Source organism: Rousettus aegyptiacus, unplaced genomic scaffold, assembly GCF_014176215.1.
Source record: "Rousettus aegyptiacus isolate mRouAeg1 unplaced genomic scaffold, mRouAeg1.p scaffold_m13_p_3, whole genome shotgun sequence".
In the NCBI taxonomy this organism is placed as follows: Eukaryota; Metazoa; Chordata; class Mammalia; order Chiroptera; family Pteropodidae; genus Rousettus; species Rousettus aegyptiacus.
The window spans coordinates 127,508,403-127,532,044 of record NW_023416306.1 but is presented as its reverse complement, the minus strand read 5'-3'; the positions used below and the strand labels follow the sequence as shown (position 1 = coordinate 127,532,044).

The 23,642-nt window shown below is 33.9% G+C and overlaps 1 protein-coding gene across 1 annotated transcript in view; it reads left to right on the top strand.

Annotated features, from left to right (window-relative positions):
* Positions 1-20,728, top strand: part of ADAM10 (ADAM metallopeptidase domain 10) — a 110,466-nt gene extending 89,738 nt beyond the window's left edge. The window contains exons 11-16 of the mRNA XM_036218396.1: positions 3,023-3,173; positions 3,982-4,165; positions 5,467-5,575; positions 6,048-6,268; positions 16,526-16,652; positions 18,473-20,728. Coding sequence (XP_036074289.1) covers positions 3,023-3,173; positions 3,982-4,165; positions 5,467-5,575; positions 6,048-6,268; positions 16,526-16,652; positions 18,473-18,567 — 887 coding nt within the window. The 3' untranslated portion in view covers positions 18,568-20,728. The remainder of the gene's footprint in view (positions 1-3,022; positions 3,174-3,981; positions 4,166-5,466; positions 5,576-6,047; positions 6,269-16,525; positions 16,653-18,472) is intronic.
* Positions 20,729-23,642: the final 2,914 nt, after the last annotated feature.

Sequence of the window (23,642 nt, the reverse complement as noted above, 5' to 3'; positions counted from 1 at the left end):
TCTTGTTTCTCTCTGTGTGTGTTTAGTTCTATACAATTTTCTCACATATGTAGATTTATGTATCTGCAACCACAGTCAAGATACAGGACAGTTTTATTACCACAAGGAACCCTCAGTGTTGCCCTTTTATAACCAAACCCACCTTCTTCCTGCTGTACCCTCACCTTTCCTAGTAAACCATTCTCCATTTCTAAAATTTTTTCATTTTAGAAATGTTACATAATTGGAATCATACAATATATGTAACCTTTTGGGATTGGCTTTTTTCACTCAGCATAATTCCTTGGAAGTTCATTCAAATTGTTTCCTGTATCAATCATTGTTCCTTTTTATTGCTGAGTAATATTCCATGGTATGTATGTACCACAGTTTATTTAACCATTCACCTGTTAAAAGGACATCTGGTCTAGTTTCCATTTTTCGCTGTTATGAATAAAGCAATTAGAAACATTGATGTATAGGGATTTTTTTTTTTAATTTTAACCTAAATTGTACTTCTCTGTGATAAATGCCCTCAAATTTAATCGGTGGATTATATAGTAATTGCTTATTTTATTTAAGTGAAACTGCCAAACTGTTTTCTAGAGTGATTGTACTATTTTACATTCCCACAAACATTGTATAAGTGATTTCTCTGAATTCTTGCTAGCTTTTGGTATTTTTGATATTTTTATTTTTATCCATTCTGATAGGTATATTATGATATTATGGTTTTAATTTTATTTTTCTGACGACTAATGATGTTGAACATCTTTTCACATGCTTGCTTATTTGGTGAGATGTCCATGGTTTTTGGCCATTTCTAACTGGATTTTTTTTTTTTTCCCGTTGAGTACTGATAGTTCTTTATATAGTCCACATATTAGGCATTTGTCAGGTACTAGTCTGCAAATATTTTCTCTCAGTCTGCAGTTTGTCTTTTTATCCTCTTCCCAGAGTCTTTCCCAGAAGCTGAATTTTGATGAGTCCAAATTATCAATTTTGCTTTTATTGAATGGCTTTCTCTTTAAAGCTTCCTCCTTTTTTTTTTTTAAAGGGTAAATTAAAATTACATTGATGTCATTTTTGTTATTATTAGTGGTAGTTTTTCTAAAGCTTCTTAATGTAGAAGTGCTACATATATTCTTCATTTGTATACTGGGTTTTCACAACTTTCTGGTTGAAGTTGACTTTAAAAAGTGAGTATATTATGGGAAGGAAACTTGGTTATAAAATTATAATGAAATATTTACCTATTATAATTTTTGCATTTAAACAAGACCTTTTCTATGTGTTTGAGCTGTTAGCAATTGGCTGATGTAAAGTAATATTTCTATATGAGATATAAATTAATTTGTAGTAAATATTGCATCAAAGGTTTTCTGATTTTATCATTTTCCTTTTTAATTACATCATATAGATTATAAAATGATTATTGCTAGACTTTAGAAAAAATCATTATTTTCTATATGTATGTGTACGCATCTAGTTTTAGGGAACAAAAGAAATGGTATAAAATGAAAGAAGGATGGAATGTCAATTGCTTCTAAAATTTCCTTTAATATTTGATGTAGTTAAAGATAAGAATGAACTTTCTAAATATAAAGCTAGTGATTTAGATATCCCTTGTGTTGAGTTCCTGTGTTTGAGATGTGTTCTCTTCCACTTATTCAGTTCTCAATTTGAAGCCTGTACTAAACTGTTTTCCACTTTGATTTAGTGTAGAAAGAAGAGAGCATGAGATTTTAGACCTAGGAGACCTGTGTTTTGCCCATACTGTGGCATACGGTTTCCAGCAAGTCAAAAGCTCCCTGTAAATTAGTTTTCTTTTTCTATAAAATGAAAATATTTGATTCTTATCATTTCCCTGCAGATGCTGAAGCTCTGTGATTTTATGATCTTACTAAGAGTAGCATTCCTGTTCTAATATTAAAGCACATTGATGAAATCGAAGAACTTAAAAAAGAACTTAAATTTTTTTCTTAAATTTTTTAATTTTCAGTCTAACCTTAGTGAACCAAGATTTGACTCAACACTGATAGACTCTGTAAGAATACAAAAAAATGTAAATAATACGTTTCTCTTAAGGAGCTTGGTCTAGCTGAGGAGCAAAACTAATGCACATTAAAAAAAATTACTTATTGACTAGGATACAATTAGCCAGATAGAATGTACGAAATTCCAAAGGACAAAAATGATCTGACTTCTTTAACAAATAAATCATGTAAAAATAAGAGAGGAGGCAATCTGTTATATATTAAAAGAACTTAAGACACCTGTCAACCAAAAGCAACCATGGAGAGAGGGTTTTGGGGAATGTTTTGTGGAACTTGGTTCAAATAAACCCATTGTAAAAAGGTGGTTGAGATAAAACGAAACATGGATTGGCTATTAGATGCTGTTAATCATATGATTGATTTTGTTAGATGTAATAATAATTACATTTAAAAAAGAAGAGACTTCTTATCTCTTAGATTCATCCTGAAGTATTTACAAGAACAAATGAATATGTTAGGTATAGTTTTTAACAGTATATTGTTGATAGTTGTTAAAGCTAAGTGATTGCTACATGGTTGTTCATTGTACTTACTCTTTTACTACTCCTTGTACATTTGAAAATTTTCACCTAAAAACGTTTTAATTTTTTTCTGGTTGAGGAAGCACTAACATAGTTTGTGTTTGTGTAATATAAACAGTGCAGTCATTGTTTAGTAAAGCTCAGTGTGGCATGACCTAAATAAAATGTTACTACTTCTAGAAGGGACTTTAGAAGGACCGTCAGGGCAGATTGCCTCACTATTCAGATGAAGATACTGAGACTCAAAAAAAGGGAAGCAAATTGCCCAGGCCACATTGCTAGTTATTGGCTTGATTGATCATTTGGATTAGGTATCTTAATTTCCAGATTCCTACTTCATTCTGCTTTCTTATTTATCAAAGTTTTCCTATCTCCCTTTGTTGTGAGGCTCTAAAAAGTTTGTGAATTTTAAATCAAATTAATATGTGCATACAATGTTTATTTCGTCTTGTTTATTTTCCTCAGAATCTGGCCAACCTATTTGTGGAAATGGAATGGTAGAGCAAGGTGAAGAATGTGATTGTGGCTATAGTGACCAATGTAAAGATGAGTGCTGCTATGATGCAAATCAGCCAGAGGGGAAAAAATGCAAGTTGAAACCCGGAAAACAGTGCAGGTACCTGCTAATTCCAGTCATGTTAATGTTTCTGTTATGCCGTGTGAAGGCAGTAATGATAAATTTAAAACAGATTAAGAGATGCGTATGATTTTGAAACTTTGTCTTTATTTGTTATTTTGCTTTATTTGCTTTATTTTTATCCAGAAGGTATTTTTATTTCTTCTCCATAGCATTGGTTAGTGCACTATTGTTGGCAGGTTGAACCACTTGTAATTTGAGTGGTGGGTGTTGAAAAAGGACATGTAAAAGATGCTCAATAAAATACATATTATTTAGCTCTTAACTTTAAAGATGTGACTATGGTTTATATTTTTAGAATCTTAATTTTAAATATTCAGGTAATAAGCATTCCGTACATTTAGTGTCATATAATTTCCACTTATCAAATTACTTCAGTAGTATAGTAATAGAATATTGTTTAGGCAGTACTTTTTAAGCGACTGGTCTGTGTATCCGAGTTTGATTTAGGATATAAATGTGAGAAAAAATTGATAAATTGACTTAAGTATGATATAACTATGAAAAATGCTGATAACTTGCTTAATACTAAATATATTTTCTATTATAGTCTTTCATTAAAGGCAAATAGAATAAAGATGTCTTGCTTATTAAAACAAGACAATGACTTTTCTGCACTTATTAGAATGTTGAAACTTATTAGCCTCTTATTCAAATATTTGAAGTTGTATACAAGTAACATACTTACCATTTAAAAGATGAAGTTATGATTTAAAAATTAAGACCATATCTATGTATATAGGAAATATCCTAGTGATTTTCTTTAATCATTTAATGTTTCTTCTAGTCCAAGTCAAGGTCCCTGTTGTACAGCACAGTGTACATTCAAGTCAAAAACTGAAAAGTGTCGGGATGATTCAGACTGTGCAAAAGAAGGAATATGTAATGGCATTACAGCTCTCTGCCCAGCATCTGACCCTAAACCAAATTTTACAGACTGTAATAGGCATACACAAGTGTGCATTAATGGAGTAAGCATTTGATTTATATGGTTTTTTTTCTTATCCCTTCCCCCTTTTCACCCATTCTCCCAACCCTTCTTCCATCTGGCAACCATCAAAATGTTCTCTGTGTCCGTAAGCTTGTTTCTGTTTTGTTTGTTCATTTATTTTGTTTTTTAGATTGCACATGTAAGTGAAATCATATGGCATTTGTCTCTCTGACTTATTTCACGTAGCTTAATACCCCCCTAGTTGCATCCATATTGTTGCACACGGCAAGATTTCATTCTTTATGTCTGAGTAACATTCCATTGTGTGTTTACCACTACTTCTTTATCTATTCATCTGTTGAGGGACACTTAGATTGCTTCCATATCTTGCTATTGTAAATAATGCTGCAATGCATATATGGATGCATATGTCTTTTCAAATTACTGCTTTGTGTTTCTTTGGATAAATACCCAGAAGTAGAATTGCTGGGTCCTTTGTTGTCTCTTGTTATAGCCTTTCTTTTTTAAAGTCTATTTTGTCTGGTATAAGCACTGCTAACCCAGCTGTTTTTTCTTTTTCGTTTCCATTTTCATGAATATTTTTTTCCATCCCTTTACTTTCAGTCTATATGTGTCTTTTTCGTTTTTTAGTATATAGTTTTTAATTTAGTTTGGTAAAACCTGCTTTTTCAAACTAATTGACACTTAAAGCTGCATAGTTAAAGTAATCTCAGTTAGTGCACTGTGGTTGGCAGATTGAATTACCATATAATATTCCTATCTATTTCCCTACAAAGACATGAATGTATTATATGGTTGGTGGTATTCAATTACTTGCTGACTTGCCTTTCATCTTTCCACTGCATGTGTTTGATATTCTTTAGAGAAAAATAGTTACGTAACTGATCATGTGACTTTGTACTGCTTTTAAGTTTTATAAATGAGTATCTCTTTAATAGCCTAAATAAAAAATTTTTTGCTAGCCTAAATAAAAGAATGTGAAGCTTTTAAAGCTTTCTTAGCTAAATAGTCACTTTCCTCTATAGTTCTTCTTGTAAAAGAACTAACATAAAGTTAATGTTCATCTACTCTCTGTTTCTGTTTTTGCTTTAAGATTTTTTTAAAGTTGCCATTTCTTTAAAAGATCGACTATCTTATTTGCACTTACTCTTTTTCAAATGTGTTTATTTGAGCCATTGCTGATACTAATCTATGCTTTCTTTTTCCAACTTGTATTTTTACTTAATTATTTTAGCATTGAAGGCTTTTATCTGTCTATTACTGTGAACAATAGGTTTGACTATATATGGATTAAATAATTGGTCTTTTTTTTCTTTTCAGCAATGTGCAGGTTCTATCTGTGAAAAATACGGCTTGGAGGAGTGTACTTGTGCCAGTTCTGATGGCAAAGATGATAAGGAATTATGCCATGTCTGCTGTATGAAGAAGAGTAAGGCTTTTAAAATATAAGAATATAAAATCTGTTTCAAAAACCTTACTTTCTCTTAAATTTTGAGTGTTAAACTTTGATGCACTGTTTGGACAGATAATTTCCAGTTAAACTGATCCCCTTGAGAAAAATTTTAAATGTAGCATAGCATCGTGTTTCTAGTATTATGGTCCCTACAGTGTTTTTAAAATGATAAACTAGACAAAAAACTGCCAGCTTTATGGCAGTAATGAATATAAACACATGTTGAAAGGTTTTAAAGACATTGTGGGCCCTAAGTCAAGAGTTCCTGGTTGTTTATATCATAACATTTAAGGTGAATTACCAATGGTGTTATCTAGCTTAACTAATTAAAGTCTATATAATATGTTATGATAATGATTTTAGGCAGTTTCTTCCTTTCTTCTCTTTCTCCCCAACTGGCCTGCTAGGTATTCTGATTTTCAATTTATATTTGGCACTTCTTTTCCAGTGGACCTATCAACTTGTGCCAGTACAGGGTCTGTGCAGTGGAGCAAGCAATTCATGGGTCGAACCATCACCCTACAACCTGGATCCCCGTGCAATGATTTTAGAGGCTACTGTGATGTTTTCATGCGTTGCAGATTAGTAGATGCGGATGGTCCTCTAGCTAGACTTAAAAAAGCAATTTTTAGTCCAGAGCTCTATGAAAACATTGCTGAATGGATTGTGGTAAGTATAGTCTTTATTTATATTTATTAAGAAACCATATTTTAAAATGGTTTGATCATAATTTTACTTGGTCAGAGATCATCAATGTTATGAGAAAATAACCCCCCCCTTCCTTTCCTTTACTTGTCTAAAGTTCAAATATCCCCAGGTGTTATTTTTTTCTAAAATGATCAGAATCTCCGCATATGTATTGTTCATACATGGGTTGATAGGTGATGAGAGTCATTTGGTTTTACTCTGCTCCCTAGTTCATGTTGGATGGGTTACTTCCTCCTTTGGCCCATCCGATCATGGCATTTGAAGGGAGTTTTTCCTCGAGTCGTTTTGGAAAGCCCTGCTTGCTTTTTATGCTTCCCCCTTGTCTCAAGATGACGTAGCCAGCTGTGGGTTCTACTTTGCTGAACAGGGAGATGAAAGAGAAATTGGTGACTTTCTGAAGGTTTTTCCTGATGTTTCAGCATAATTTCTGGGTCTTCTTCTTGTCTGTGATAGGAAATGTTGAACAGGGTAAGATCAGGTACAGAGCCTTTTGCAGATTTGTTAATGATTATGGATGTTCATCCAACATAAATCCAGTGAACTGTGTTATTTTTAAGCCAACATTTCTCTAAGTTATACAGATGTTAAATTACCTGAAATTTTCTTAGAAGATTGCTGAGAATGACTATCTTAAGTCATTTAAATATTCATGCGTCTAAGTGATTACATTAAAATATCAGTAGGAAACTTGCAAGTAATGCATTTGAGAAGGTGCTACACCTGAACTGAATGAGTTTGCTTTGGAAATTGACTTAGAACTCAGCTCTTCCCCTTTCTCCTTTCTCCAAATTTTTGTTACCTCTTTTGAGTGTGTTCAGAACTGAGGATGCCTTGGAAACAAAAAAAAGTTGTCTGTGTGGGTTGTCACCCTTTTTGGTACTCTTGTAATAACATTCTACAATAAAAATTTTGGAATTATCTCCAGCATTAAAATACTGTTTATTACACATAGTAAGAATATACTTTGCATGTTAGAACATTGTTTTTTAGATATGTAATGACTGTGTAGTGAGAGGATCATTTAAGTTGGATTTCAGAGACCTAGATTTTAAACCAAATAATTGGGCAATTGATTTAACTTAGGTCTATAAAACATGATATGTTACTCATTTTTGTACTCCTGCGCTTGGTGCTTAATAGGTATATTCAAAAAACATCTGTTAAGCTAAAGATGTCTTCTGATACTATGATGAAGTTGAAAGAGTACAGGCTTGGGAATTATGCAAGGATTCAGATAATCCATCTGGCATTTATCAATCTATGACTTCAAGTAACTTACCTTTCTTAGCCCTTTATTTTCCTGTTTTCAACCGAGATCCAATTTTCTTTTTTCTTATTATCTCTGTTAAGAGTAAGCTGAGACCTGGTATACTTGTACACTATAGAGGAAGATGTGTTCAGAAAAGAAATCTGATAATAGGGAACTCAGAGTTATATTCTACTACTGAGTATATGTCGTGCCACATATTTTGGATTTTGTAAGTAGGATATTATGTCATCTGAAAATAGTATTTTTTTTACTTTTCTCCATTATCTCTAATTTTGACTCAGTTTTATCTAGAATTTCAAAAGCTCATTTATTGCTATTAAAATATTTAATAGAAATGACATTTTTATTTAAAATACTTTTTAAACCATTTTTCATACTTTAGATCGAGGATCTAACGAAATGCTTCTTATAATGAATTAGTAATAGGAAACCTTTTTTTGTGCCCTGGAACTGATTACTCAGGCATTTTAGGTTTATACAAGTTTGCCTTCAGTGTAGAATGCTTTTATTTTATATCATTGTTGACATGCACATGCCATTCTTTCAAATAGCATGGTCCATAATGCCTGAAGGAGGGTACTACTAGGTTCTTGCTGCATTCGTGGACATTAACCAGATCACACAGTAAGATAAGAAACATCCAGTTCCTTATAAGTTATTTGTCTCATTTGCATTTTGTGCAGAGTCCACTTGCATAGTAGAGTTTATTTTACTGCATTGATACCTCATGTTTTTGTCTTTCATCATGTCAGTAATTTATCCTTTTCGTTAGTGATATAGGTTTATTAGGATGCTCTCGTTTAAAAAGCTGTGAAAAGGAAGGAGGGGATGGTTTCACTGACTTTTTTTTCCAGTGGTGCCTGGTGACTTTGTGTTTCTTTTCTGTTGTATACTATTGCATCTTTTCTTATCACATAGGGTAGAGTAGGAAGAACAGTAGCAATTTTAATACTTTAGGGCATGAGTTACTGACTGGTACTAGTACCATGAAAATGATGTGATAAAGATTTCCTTTTCTGGAGAAAAGTTGTTTTTGACAACAGTGTTTTGAACATATTTTTCAAAAATATGTTTACTGTTTTGCTGAGTGCCTACTAGGTATCTGGCCAGTAGGTAATGCTAAACATCCTTTGGCTTTATCAGGGAGTTATTGAGTTCTTGAAATGTTTGAGAGCATTCACCAGTAAATCTGTTGAGTTCCTGTATCATCTCCTTTTCTCAAATGGGTGTTGAGGGCATTGGTTATTCTTTTTCGGTTTCTTCCTTAGTTATTGATGTGTTCAAATTTTCTTCATCTTTTGTGTTAGGTTTGATGTTGTAGAAAAACCTCTTCGATCTTGATGTTTTTCAAATTTATCATTGTACTTTCTTATCCCTTTTTAAATAATGCCTGTTATTTTGTGGCTAGTAAAAATTTTCATTTGTTCAGATTTACAGGAGTTTGTCTTTTTTAATTTTTATTTTGACAATAACCAGCTTTATTTCTAATTTTTAAATTAATTTCTACTCTCATAGTTTGCTGTAATTTTATGAACCTAAGTATTAAGTACCTGATATTCCTTATAAAAGAATTAGAGCAGTGTTTCCCAAGTGCTTCACTGAACATTAGATCCAGGGGTTTAGCAGTCAAACGCATCTGGAAAACATTGCATACTATAGTCCCCTATTAGAGATTTGTGGGAAAATTGTGGGAAATCTTGCAATAAAAAATATTTATAACTTCATTTCCACACTTTCCTGATCCTGGAAATCTTTACTCATGTAAGGCTTATTAAACCCTAACTATCCTCAGAACTACTGCTCTTGATTAAGTGCAGTTCTCACTCCTGGGTGTACATGAGAATCACCTTTGGGCTTAGACCCATTAATTCAGAATCCCTTGGGGTGGGGCTTAAATATCTGGTGTTTTAAAAGTTCCTCAACTATTTCTGAGGAGCTAGGATTGAGAACCAGCCATTCACCTAGAACAGGAGTTGGTAAGCTATTGCTACTGAGCCAGATCTAGTCCACTGCCTGTTTTGTATCACAACCTAAGAATGGTTTGACATTTTTAATTGAAAAAGAAACAAAAGCTATTAAAATAGTATTCTTTTGAAAATTATATGAAATTCGGATCTCAGTGTCCAAAAAGAATGATTTATTGGAACATGGCCACACCTGTTTAGTTACAAATTGTGTATGGCTGCGTTTGCATTTTCAGTAGTTGCAACAGAGACTGCATAGCCCCACAAAACCTAAAATATTTATCTGTCCTTTTTAGGAAATGTTTACCCCAACCCTTGATCTAGAGTAGTGAATCTCAAAGTATATAGTCCCCTGACTAGCAGCATCAGCATCACCGGGGAACTTGATAGAAAAGCAAAGTATCAAACGCCACTCTGGACCCACTGAGTCAGTAGGTGATGGTGCATGCTAAATTTGTGAACTGTTCCCCCCACCCCCCGTCTCTGCAATTAATGGCTCCATTTTAAAAGACTTATAACCGAAATTTTCTACTTGGTCATTCTAATATGTTGAAAATGGAAGATGAAAGATATGGATCTCTAAAGTCCATCATTGTCTAGTAGAATAGGCCACGTAGATATTACTTATAAAACTTGAACGACAAAGATGCAGTGTTGTCACAGTGCTTAGCATATAGTAAGGATTCAGTATACTATTGCTAGTTAATGAAGCAGATTTCTTAAATGTTATGTATATGGAAAAGAATAAAAATTGTGCATGTTAACTTTGAGGCTGTAATGTTTTCAGATTTCTGTCAGTGGAATTTTATCATGCTAGCACAGGCTGAGCTTAAGTAACTAAAAGATTAGTACCCAGTTGCTTTCTGCTTGGCAGATTGGTGTGAAAGGTGGCACGTGGGGTGTTGAAGGTTAGAACATTTAATCAAAGACTAGACTGTAGTTAGTCTAGTCTTGCAGGATCACATAATTAGTATAACCATAAGGAACGGTGGGCTCCATGTGGTCTTGTGACCAATAGGAAATCTAGAGTGCATTCGCTGAGAGGGAGAATTGTTAAACACTGGAATATTCACTGAAAGGGTTACATCATTAACTTTTTATGGGGCTCTTTAAAAACTAGATTATTTTATGTCTGAAGAGACTTGAGTACATGTTTGCCCCTCTATTCTCCTAGGGATTTTTTATTTTGGCAGGGGGAATGATACCGGATTTATCATTTTGTTATCCTATAGGTCCTTTTTGTTTATTTAGATTATTTAAAAAACTATTAAAATTAGTACACAATAAATTAGATTGGAAAATTTCGACCTTTCGTCATTTTAATTTTTTTTTCTACATTGTGTTCTTTTGACCATATAAATCACTGTATTGAACAACATCTGTCTGTTTCTTATGCAGAATTATTTTCTCAAACTTTGTTTAGTGTTTATTAACTTCAAGGCTGTTTTTTTTTTAAAAAAAACTTTTAAATGTCTTCCCTTTATCTGTTAAGTTTCACTTAACACTCTTGTATCTATGAAAGGCAAGAGCTTGGTGCATAATTTATACTCATTAAATGTTTGTTGAATGAATGATAGCTCTCCTTTTCTTTCCTACTCTTAACATGTGGACAAATTGCGATCTTTTCTTTTGGTAGGCTTTCTCCTAATTTTATAGTATATGTAAAAGAGAAAACATGATTTAGCATTTAACCTACTCTCTGATTCTCTTTTAAAGGAAGTGTTAAAAAATTCCTTTTACCAAAGGCGGCCGTATTTACTAACACTCTCAAATACACCATTGTTTTGTTTCATTTTATTTTGCTATCTTCTATCTACTGCAGTGTTTCCTTTCCCCATTCACTAAACTCTGAAAAGCTGCTATCGCTGTCACTAAAACACTTCAAGCTTGGGCTTTTGAGATATGTAGTTACCTGGAAAAACTTGAAGGAAGACCAGGAACACTGCTAGAAGGATCTGGGTGTCACATTTTAGTAAATATCTGTTGATCTCAAGTGAGACTAGGTCCTTTTGACCTTTGTTTTCCGCAAAGTCCGCTTCTCTTACTGACATATTACTTGCATCTTTTTAAGACTATTTAGATACTGAAAAACTAGCATCAGAGGTATCAAAATCACAAATTGTTTTATGCCCTGACTCTGTTGTAAGAGCCTTGTCATATTATTTGTATGTGTGGGCAATCTAGAAATAATAAATGAACTGTTAGAAGTGTTTCAAAAAGTCAGTATTTGGAGTAATGACTCACCTATAATAAATGGTTCAACAAATACTTTTTTCATGGATTAGGTACTGAGTTTGTAGGATATAAATTCAAGGAGCTTGCAGTCACGTTTGGCACATAGAAACATGGTTTCAGTTCTGTCTGGTGTTTTCATAGAAAATAGAACCTGTTTGGGGAAGGTCCCTTTAAGAAGGTGATGCCAGAGCTCAGTTCTTAAGGACTAGTAGAAGTAGAAGGTACAGGTTGATGTTTTATGAAGAAGGAACACCTGATAAAGTCACAGAAGTTTGAATTTTTTAATTAAGCAAAATTCTGCTTTTTTCCTTTTGAAAAGTGTGGTTATCTTTTGTTTGTTTGTTTGTTTGTTTAATGACAGAGTTATATATTGAAAAGTATGCCTTCCTTTTCCTCTAGAGCCCAATCTTCTTAAGATAAGTTTCTTGTATTCTTCAAAAACTACTTATACCATTACAAGAATATATATTTTAAAAAAATAAGTGGAATCATATATATATACTTTGCTGCATTTTATCGTGTGGCAAAGTTTTAAATATTTTCTATCTCCCATTTAATGGTTTTTCTTGGAGATCTTTGGTGGGAAGATTTTGAAGAAGGATTTTTCATAGAGGAGTGACATAGTCAATTCTAGGCAGAAGATGGTTTCGAGCAGGGAATATTGTAATGAAAGAAATGTGTTAGGGAATATAATGAATATTAGGAATAAAAGTGCATCTCCCATAACAAAACTAGCCCAATCAGCCTGAAAGTAGTAGGAAGACCCTTTACCCTTTGTGTCTTTGGATTGAATCACATTTGAGGTGATACTGCATCCCCAGAGGGTATTTGGAAATGTATAGTAGTTGTCATAGTAACTGAGAGGCTCTGCTAGCATTCGATGGATGAGGGCCAGGAATGCTAAACTTCCTGCATTGCTCAAAATGGTCCCATACCACAGTGCCAGCGTGTCTACACTGACTATGAAGCACTGATCTGCAGCCTAATTTTTGGTGTGCTTGTTGAAAATGTAGTTGCTTGAGCCCTCCACCAACCAGAAAACTGAATTGAAATTTGTAGGATTGTGGTCTGAGAATCTGTTTTAATAGGCATACCAGATTATTCTTAGAATTGAGAACCATTTCTTTACCATGCGAATGCTGATTATTTGAGCAATTCTTCCCAGTCATGTGACTCCTCTTTCTACAGCCAGATAACTCTCAGCTTCTCCCAAAACTCTCGGGCAAGTAATAGGGAGTGAGAACTGAAGAGCTAGTGTTGTTTGGTATCCATTTAGATATCGTCTCCCAAACTAATGTACTGTATGTGAGCATAGGACAGGGGTTGACAAACTATAGCCCCTGGGTCAAATCTGATCTGTTCCTGTTTTAGAAAATACAGTTGTCTCTCAATTTCCATAGGAGATTGGTTCTAGGACTCCCCCTCTCCCCCACCCCAGGTAACAAAATTTGCAGATGCTCAAGTCTTTTATTCAGAATGACATAGAACAGTGCATACATTTGGCCTTCTGCACCTGCGGATTCCAAACTGTAGATCAAAAATAGCAATTTTTGATTTGCAATTGGTTGAATCCACAGATGGGAAAGCCGTGGATATAGAGGGCCAACTGTAATGTTTTACTGGAATACAGCCATACACATTTGTTTGCGTGTTATCTATGGCTGCTTTTGCACTACAATGGCAGAAATGAGTAGTTGTAACAGAGATGATATGCCTACAAAGCTTAAAATATTTATTGTTTGGTTCCTTATTGAAAAAGTTTGCTGACCCCTGGTAGGAACCAGTAGCTTTTAGTTTGGGCAATGTAATAGAATGATCTGGCCAGATTTAACAAAATTACTAATGTTAGGACCCTGCCCCTACCCAATTTGGGTCTGGGATTTGGTCTGGATATCTGAGTTTTAAAAACTTTCCAGGTGATTCTAACATGCAGCTAAGGTTGAGAACCACAGGCATAGAGCAAGAAGAACATGTATAGCAGTACAAACTGTTGATTTTGGAGATCACACACACACACACACATACACACACTTCACTAAGTCAGAGTGGCAGAAATCCAGACAATGGAGGTAGAAAAAGGTCCTGCTCCATTAGGTGACATATTAAAAGGTCCCCCCTGGCTACTGGGAACAGGATAGAGCTGTGCACATAGTTCTTCATGTGACAGTAAGCAGAAATTAAAAGAAAAATCAACCAGCACTTGAGTTGACAGACTGAGGGCAGGCCTTAAATTCTGCCTTTTGATAAATAGTGTGTTTATTATTTGAGGATGAATAAAACAAAATCAATAGGAGACTATAGAAAATTTATATGACAAGTGAAAAGGAAGAACTAAAGACTCATAGGAAGGAATTTTCTCTTGAAAATTATTTTTTTATAGAAACCAAAAGAAAATTTTAGAAGAGCCTGGCAATCTCAGTAGGATACAAGAAGTGCCTTCTGAAAAGTAGATTTTAAACTTGTGGTTTCCAAGCCAGATTCAGCTCTGTAAACATGTCATGTATGGTCTATATATTGTTTTTAGAAAATTCGAATGAGTTGCCAGCATTTAAAAATAGACCTCATATAATTCAGATTGTAGCTTCTCTTTAAAAACCAAATCTTTCAGCAGTAAGGTTGAATTGTGTTACACCTTCTCTGCCTTTTCTTGAATGGTTTGTTTCTGAAACCATTAAATGAGGCCAAGCAAGGTAGAAACTGTGGTGGGAACCGTAGTGACACAGAGCAGGGTGTTGGAGCCTGACCAGCGTGGGGAGGGTTTGGGAGTGGAAGACCAGTATGGAGTGTTAGTGCCCAAGCAGAGTGAGAAGGGTGCCCCATGGAGGGGCAACTGACTTGGAATGTTGGAGTGTAAGTGTGGTGAGGTGGATGTCTACATAGGAGGATCAGTTCTAAAAGGAACCAGGCTCTGTAGAGAAATGACTGATTCCAGGACTGGGGCCAGGAAAGAACAAGGTGAACCTAGACCTTAACTTTGTGTCAGAAGGTAAAGGGCTCAAAGAATGGTGGGGGCATGTCCAAAAGATACAATAATGATAGTAATGGATTATAACCCAGTGAGTAAAGTAGGAAACCATGAGGGAGTAGATAAATGAATAAATTAAAAGGTTGGTGAAAAACAGGATATTTACACAATTACAAATTATGCTACTACAAAATGCTCATTGACTACAAAAGAGAAGGCTGTCTTATGGTGATGTTTGGCAGATAGCACCTTAATGAAATGATCCAGTTAACATCATCATTGACAAGATCAAAAGCGTGTGTCACCTGATAGGATTCAGTGAGAACACAGCATCACTTCTGTGATATGCTTACCAAAGATGGATGACCTGAATTTAATCATAAGGAAACATCTGAGAAACCCAAATTGAGGGACATTCTGACACAAAATAACTGGCCTGTAATCTTCAAAAGTGTCAAAGTTATATAAACCAAGGAAAGACTGGAATTTATTCATATTGCAGAGACTAAGGCAACATGACAGCTAAATGCAACACATAATTGTGAATTGGATACTGGGACAAATGACAAAACTTGAGTGAGATCTGAGGTAGTAATATATCAGTGCTAATATTCTGATTTTGATGACTGTGTTGTAGTTATCTAGGAAACATACTTATGTTGTAGAAACCATGTGCTAAAATGTTCAGGTGTAACAGGGCATCATGCTAGCAACTTACTTTCAGATGGTTCCAAATCTTAAAAAGTTCTTTGTATTATATTTGCAACTCATGAGTCTGAGATTCCTTCAAAATTAAGCAAATTTATATATATATATATATATATATGAAGGACTTTTTGCACATATTGAAAAAGTAGCTTTGGGGCATTCTGCCACAACATGCATTTTAATTTTAGTTTATTATTTTAATTACATTATCACAGCTGGATTAAGAAAACGTAATAGAAGTTGTAAACTGTTGTAAGACCCTAGGTCATAGAAGATCTTAAATGGGAATTTTATTGGCAATAATTAGCAATAAATACATATGTATCATAATAATTTGTGTCTCATTGTTTTAAAAGTTCTCACTGTTTTAAAAGTTTTAACTATTTTGTATGATGTTTATTAGTAGGTCCTGTCTTAAAACAAAATTTGAATATTTTGAATTGTAAAATAGAATTTGTTAAGCGCAGAAAGTAATTTTTCTATAATTTAGATTCCAAATGAAATAGAATAAGAGGAAAATGGAACCTCAAAAAAGATAGAATTTTAGTCTTAACTTTGATGATTAGAAAAAAATATAAAGAGTACTTTTAAAATCTGTTCACTAAGAGAATTTAAAGTAGGTAATAATACCTTCTAAGCCAATGGAGAGTTTAAAAGTAAACAGAACATCGTCTATAAGAATAATAGGCCAAAAAAAGGGTAGGAAATATTCAAACCAATAAGTATTTAATAACGTGGGAAAATACAATGTAAACTACATGTAGGATGACCCCAGTTTTGCATGTTATTCGTGTGGATGACAAATATAGGTACATAGAAAAGATTCTGAAAGGAAAATAAGATCGAGTGGTTTTCTCTAGAAAGCAAAATTATGGGTAATTTTTGTTTTCTCCTTTATACATTTTTATAAAGAAATTAATACGTATGCTCTTATATATGATATCTATACAACTCTCAACCACCAAATGTTCTTTAAAAATTAAAATGTAATCTATTCTGTATTGTATTTTATATAATATGAAATATCCTAAAATATTTAATAGTTTTTTTCAATAGAAAAATCTGTTTATTTCTAGGCTAATTGGTGGGCAGTATTACTTATGGGAATTGCCCTGATCATGTTAATGGCTGGATTTATTAAGATATGCAGTGTTCATACTCCAAGTAGTAATCCAAAGTTGCCTCCTCCTAAACCTCTTCCAGGTAAGACAATTTGAGCAAGGTATTTTATAACTAGAACTGTTTAGCAGGTAGAACTGAACTATAAATGAGTCTTTAGTAACTTATTTTATAGTACTTTCTCTTTGCGAATGGGATTACTAGATGAATTATTTAGTTGCTTTTTAAGTGTGTGTGTGTGTGTGTGTGTGTGTGTATGTTTTAATCTAATCTAGCTAATGGCTGCTAATGGCTGCCAATGGCTGCCAATTTAATGTTAATTTATCCTGAATATCTAAAAATATTTAGACCTAGAAAGTTTTGTTTTTGTTTGGTACCTGTTTTCTCCCTGCCCCCACCCCCTAATTCTAAAATCTTCCATTTTTTTTTATTACAGTAGTTAGGCTAGTTTTAAATGATTGGTTTTTCTATTCTAATAGCTGTGCTTCTGTTGTTTTTAATGTTTGTGCCCTTCAAATATTTTCGGACACATAATCTCATTTTCCCTAGGGAAGAAACTTTGTAAGGAAATGCAGTCTGTGGGAGAGTCTTAGGGTGGGGGCTTCAGTCACCAAATAGCCATTCTTCATCTCTGAAAACAACTCCCAGGGCTAGGGCTCCACACTTTTCCTCTCAGAGAGAAACAGAATTGGGAAGAGAGCCTCTTTAGATGAGCTCCAGGGATTTGGAGAAGAAAAGGGTAGAAAGCAACTGTCCCAGGTTATTTAGTCCCCATCTATTTCTCCCTCACCCTCCCTAAGGTATTTGTGGATTCTGTGCCGCCCTCAGGACTCCTGGTCCAGCAGCACTCTGTTCACTGTAGGTGTGGGGAGAACATTGTCTGTCCCAAAGCAATGGCAGAGGAGAACCAGAGCTAGATGACAGCAGTTCCCTCTCCTACCTCCCTCAGACTTCTCAAGAAGCTTCTTGCCTTCGGCCAAATCTACTACCCTACATAAAGCAGATTAAGATTTGGGGTTTCTTACAATTTTCTCTATTTTCCCTTAGTTGTTTCCCTGTGTTTACCTATCGTGGGGCAAAAGAACTCAGTATTCATGCGGGGATGGTATCTTGGCGGGAACCAGAAGAAATTCAATTTTTATGTCATTGCTTTTCTTAAATTTATAATGTTAGCCCCTGGAACTTATGTCAGTTTCTTAGGGCTTTCCAAGGGCCACATGACACTTTTTACATATGTTACCAATTATGGTCTCATTCAATGAAACAATTCTCTTACTTGATTTCACTTTAAGCAAATTCTACCTTTAAAAACTTAAAAAAAAAAACCGAAAAAACAAAAACCTAGCTGCCATTTATTGAACCCTCACAAAAAAGTATTAATTCACTTTTACATGTGAATTATCATATAATCCTCACAACAGGCTATATGAGTTAGTTATTATTTGTTTTATGGACAGAGCATTCGAGTTTCAGTGAGGTTAACTCATTTGCTCAAAGACACAGTAATTTCTTCACTGTGTGTTCTGTCCTTAGAATTCATATTAGCTTAATAAGTTATGACTGTTGAGCACTTGAAATGTGTTATAAATATAAAATACATATCAGACTTGGAAGATTTAGTATATAAAAAGAATGAAATATTTCATTAACAATTTATTATATCTCTTACATCTTGAAATGATAATATTTTGGCTATATTGGATTAAGTGAAATAAGAAATATTAAAATTATTTTTTTTAAGTTTTTTATTATGGCTACTGAAAATTTTAAATTGTATTAATGGCTCATATTATATTTCTGTTGGATACTACTGATCTAGAACCTTTCTTATTGAAATGGCAGCTTCATTTTAAAAGATTAAAAAGCCCACGGTAAATTTTTTTACTATTGTTTGTGACTCACAGGCACTTTAAAGAGGAGGAGACCTCCGCAGCCCATTCAGCAACCCCAACGTCAGAGGCCCCGGGAGAGTTATCAAATGGGACACATGAGACGTTAACTGCAGCTTTTGCCTTGGTTCTTCCTAGTGCCTACAATGGGAAAACTTCACTCCAAAGAGACACCTATTAAATCATCCCCAAACTAAACCCTTACAACTAACAGAAGAAAAAAAAAATGGCAAGAGATCATGTCCTCAGACCAGGTGGAATTAATTAAATTTTAAAGCCTGAAAATTCCAATTTGGGGGTGGGGGGTGGAAAGGAACCCAGTTTTCTTATGGACAGATATTTTTAACCTAATGGCACAAAGTCTTAGGATATTATTATGTGCCCCATGTTCCCTGTTCTTCGTTGCTGCATTTTCTTCACTTGCAGGCAAACTTGGCTCTGGATAAACTTTTATCACAAATTGAAATATATATATATTTTTTTCAACTGCCAATCAAGGCTAGGAGGCTCAACCACCTCAGCATTGGAGACATCACTTGCCAATGTACATACCTTGTTATATGCAGACATGTATTTCTTACGTACACTGTACTTCTGTGTGCAATTGTAAACAGAAATTGCAATATGGATGTTCCTTTGTATTATAAAATTTTTCTGCTCTTAATGAAAAATTACTGTTTAATTGACATACTCAGGATAACAGAGAATGGTGGTATTCAGTGGTCCAGGATTCTGTAATGCTTTACACAGGCAGTTTTGAAATGAGAATCAATTTACCTTTTTCTTACGATGGAATTGGTTCTGATATTCATTTTGTCTTTATCATATGGCTGCTAAGAGCACATGAGTGACTTCGCTGAAGAACACAAGTGTTGTGCAAACTGGACATATGCAGCATACTACTTCAGAGTTAGTTCTTTATGTAAGTGTCTGATTTCTGCTTACTTATTTTAGACTTTCTAACTCAATTCCATTTTTGAATTGATAGGTGAAATTTTATCCATGCTTTGGTAGAAATTATGTCAATGAAATGATTCGTTTTATTTGTAACCTCTTATTTGTTTTTTTCATATATCTAAAGTATGCTAATTACGTTTTTGGTTTTTGTGTGATATGGAAAAGAAAAGCTGTGTCTTTATTTTATCAAAATATTTGAACATTTTTTTCAGCATATCATCACTGATCATTGTTAACCACTAAAGAGTGATTTGCTCTACTTGTAGTTAAAATTGTAGGATAGGCCTTCTGACCTTTTTTTCCCTGAAATATTTGAACAACAATGGAGTTGAAACAGCACAATGTCCCATTCCAAATTTATTTTGTAAACAGATGTAAATAATTGGCTTTTTAAAGAAAGAAAGCAAAAGCATTTAATGTATTAACAGGCTTATTGCTATGCAGGAATGGAAGGGGGCATTACAAGAACATTTTAAGCTTGTGACATATTTATTACTTGTTTTCCAGCTACATCACTTAAATTAGATGTAAACAGCTATGATTTTCCTGGCTTCACATAGGAGGCAAATTTAGGGAAAGTTGAAAAAAATCTGTGTTTTGGCTTCTTTTTTTCCTTTTTTTTCTTAAGAGTATAAGGTTTACACAATCATTCTCATAATGTGACGCAAGCCAGCAAGGCCAAAAATGCTAGAGAAAATAATGGGATCTCTTCCTTGTAAACTTGTACAGTACGTGGTGACTTTTTTCAAAATACAGCTTTTTGTACATGATTTAGAGACAAATTTTGTACATGAAACCCCAGATAGACTATAAATAATTCTAAACAAACAAGTAGGTAGATATGTATGTAATTGCTTTTAAATCATTTAAATGCCTTTGTTTTTGGACTTTGCAAAGGTTGGAAGTGGGTTTGCATTTCTAAAATGGTGACTTTTATTCTGCAAGAGTTCTTAGTAACTTCTTGAGTGTGGTAGACTTTGGAACATGTACATTTTTTGCTTGTAATGTTATCCTGTGGTAGGGTTTTGGCAGGTACACACTGCCCTATTTTATTTTGAGTCTAAGTTAAATGTTTTCTGAAAAGAGATACGTGCACTGAACTCTCCACGGCAAATCAAGATGTGGTAAAACAAAAGGATCAAGACAAATGAGATCTAATACTACTGTCAGTTTAATGTCCACTGTGTTTTATACAGTATCTTTTTGTTCACTTTGGAAATTTTTACTAAAAATTGCAAAAAATAAAGTATTGTGCAAAGATGTAAGGTTTTTTGAAACTTGAAATGCATTAATAAATAGACTTGATGAAATCAACTCGAAGGTTCCATACTCTTTGAACATTGAAAACTACCAAAAGAAAAAAGCTCCTACAGGCAACTTTTCCTTACAATGAAAGAGATTGTTAAGCAGAAAGACAATTATCTCTTCCCATGCAAATACAGATATCTATTCCTAGTTAAAAGACCATGTAAAAAATTTAGAAATCTCGAGTATGTACACTCAACAAATGTTTTAAAAACACTTAACTGATCTCAGCTGCTTTACATTATTTCCAGTCACTATTCAATGTGTTTAAAAGTGTTTGTCTTGGTGGAAGAGCTGAATAATTTTGGAAACTGGTATTATTTACAGTAAGTCTTCCCTTAACGAGGTCTGTAGGTTTCTGTGACTTGAAACCAATTTTACCATAGGCTCAGTGATACAGACAGAAGTTAATAAGTTCCTGCAGCATCTCATCGATGTTTTAGCGAAATGATGTTAAAACGTCATTCAAAGACCTGTGTATATGCGTTTTGAAAAGCTTTGAATGCTAAGTATCTTATTTATTTTGAAAGTCTAGTTTAATGATTAGTATATTTTAAAATTTTGAGCCTCGTTTTCCCGCTTCGTCAAATTCATAGCACATAAAGAGAGAAGTGACATTTTAAGTTTTATCTAGACAAAGAATTATAAGCCCAGAAGGGCACCCTGCACAAAATAATCAGCCCCAAATTTTTAGGAAATTGAGGCCAGCTATAAGTAAGTAGTATTTGTTAAATGAGTTAACATACCATACTTTAATTTAGAAACATAAAAATGTATATTATGTTGAATTTTATTCATGAAACCATCAATAATTCAGATGATCACAAATTTGTTATTCTTACAATTGAGTTCTTAAATTTTGTTTAGAAGTTTTTTCAGTTTTCTAAATTCAGTCAACAACTCACAAACATAATCAGCAGTAAAATAAATTATCGCAGTTTCTGGACTTAGTGATCCCCTTAGTGTCAGGCAATATCATACAGTTTGGGGAAGGACTTCTTTAAGGGAAAGACAACTTCATCTGACAGTCTTGTTTTCTGAGGTATCTTTACCACTTTGTGCTTTGTGTACTTCATGTTTGTCATATTCACAGACTAGTGAAAATGGAAGATTTCTTCAAATTGAGCAAACTACTCGTAAGTCCTTATATCTTTTCCTACGGTCTGTACATTTTAATACCTAATGATTATTATTTCTCCAAAGGTGGGATTAGTGTCCTTGGCAGCTGTGCAATTGTGGGTCCTTGTGCTTGAGAAGACTTTTAATTTCTTGTTCAGTATTTCTAAGTGAAAATTTAAAAGAGTCAGTGTAGTAAATGCATTACAAAACCAGACAGACCGTCTTGAGGGTTATAAGAGGAAATGTTCGTTATCCAGATTTAAAGGGTCATGGTCTCCCCAAACTAGAGACCCAAGTTGGGTATAATTTTAAAGCAGCTGCCAGGGATAGTTCATCTTTAGAGAAGTCACTAAATGTGCAAGAAATTATAGTTTCCAGAAAAGTATTTTTGACTTCTAAGTAACTGGACAGTATCAACTTGCCCCAACTAAACAGAGCTTAGCTTCAGTTTCAGCATTTCTGGTTTTATGTTCTTGATTAAAAACAACTTCCATTTGAATCTATTTTTCCATTTATTACTTGGTTAATTTTGCCTTTATCGTTTCTATAGCCAGCTTTTATATTGTCAGGCTACAAGTGAGCCCTTGTGTTTATATTGCTCTGTTGTTTGTGCGTCTTGGAGATATATATATATATATATATATATATATATATATATATATGTGTGTGTGTGTGTGTGTGTGCGCATTATTTTTAGTAGAAATTCATATATTTTATAATTGATGGCTCTTCGGAGTGTCTGTTTTCTCCTATAAGAAGCAATGGCATGATAGGGGAAAATGAAGGGTCAAGCAAAATATTTATTAGTCTGTGCTCTTTCCTAAAATTTCCACTAACATCAATTGGGGAAAGAAAAGAGCATAATCCAACAAGGACAAGGAATATTAGAAGATAACAAGAACAAAATGGCGGAGACTGGAGAGCAAAGAGAAGAGTAGTGTCGACTTGGCAGACAGACCCAGGGAAGCCAAATGCTACACCAGCAGTGGAAACCCGAAAACGACCCAGTTTGCACTGTTAAAATTTTGCAATAAAGAATAAAGCCTTCAAGACTTTATTCTTTGTGTGTGGCTAAAGGCATAATGTGCATACTTTTGTAACCCATCTTTCTTATTTAACAGTACATTGATATTGTACCGACATCATTTTAATGACTGTATATATTTCATTCTATTGATGTATTGTACACTTTAATAATTAACCTGTTCCCTATTATTTGGACATTTGGGTTTTCATATTGTTCATTATTTGAAATAATTCTACAAGGAAAATCCTAAGTAAGCCTAATAATAAAATAAATTTCTAAAGGTGGAATGATTGGGTTAAAGGTTTTTTTTAAAGGTCATTGATAAAAATTGTGATGTTGTCTTCTAGATAGATGTACCAAATTTACTCTTCCCATTAATATATAAGAATACTTCCATCACTAGCATATTATAGAAACGTTTTCTTTTAAATCTGAGAGCCTGTGCTTAAAAATTCACATGTATGCAGCTGCATGAATTTATTAGAAACAATAGTAAAAGACCGCTTAATTGATTTGATTCGCTTTGGACATAATTCAAATGAAAGTCAGATATACTGCCCTGATTGTGGTCTATAAATGCCATTCTCTTCAAAGAAACCAGACTTCCTTGGATAAATGGCTAATTCCAGGTCCAGGAAAATAAATGTACAAGAAGAACCTAGAAAACACTATGGTACCAGAAAGCAAGGAAGCTGTTACAGGTCTGTCAAAAAAGCTTCAGGAGGAGCCCTGAAGTTCCCACTGGCCAAAGCTGAGATAGTTTTAACATCAGTAAGG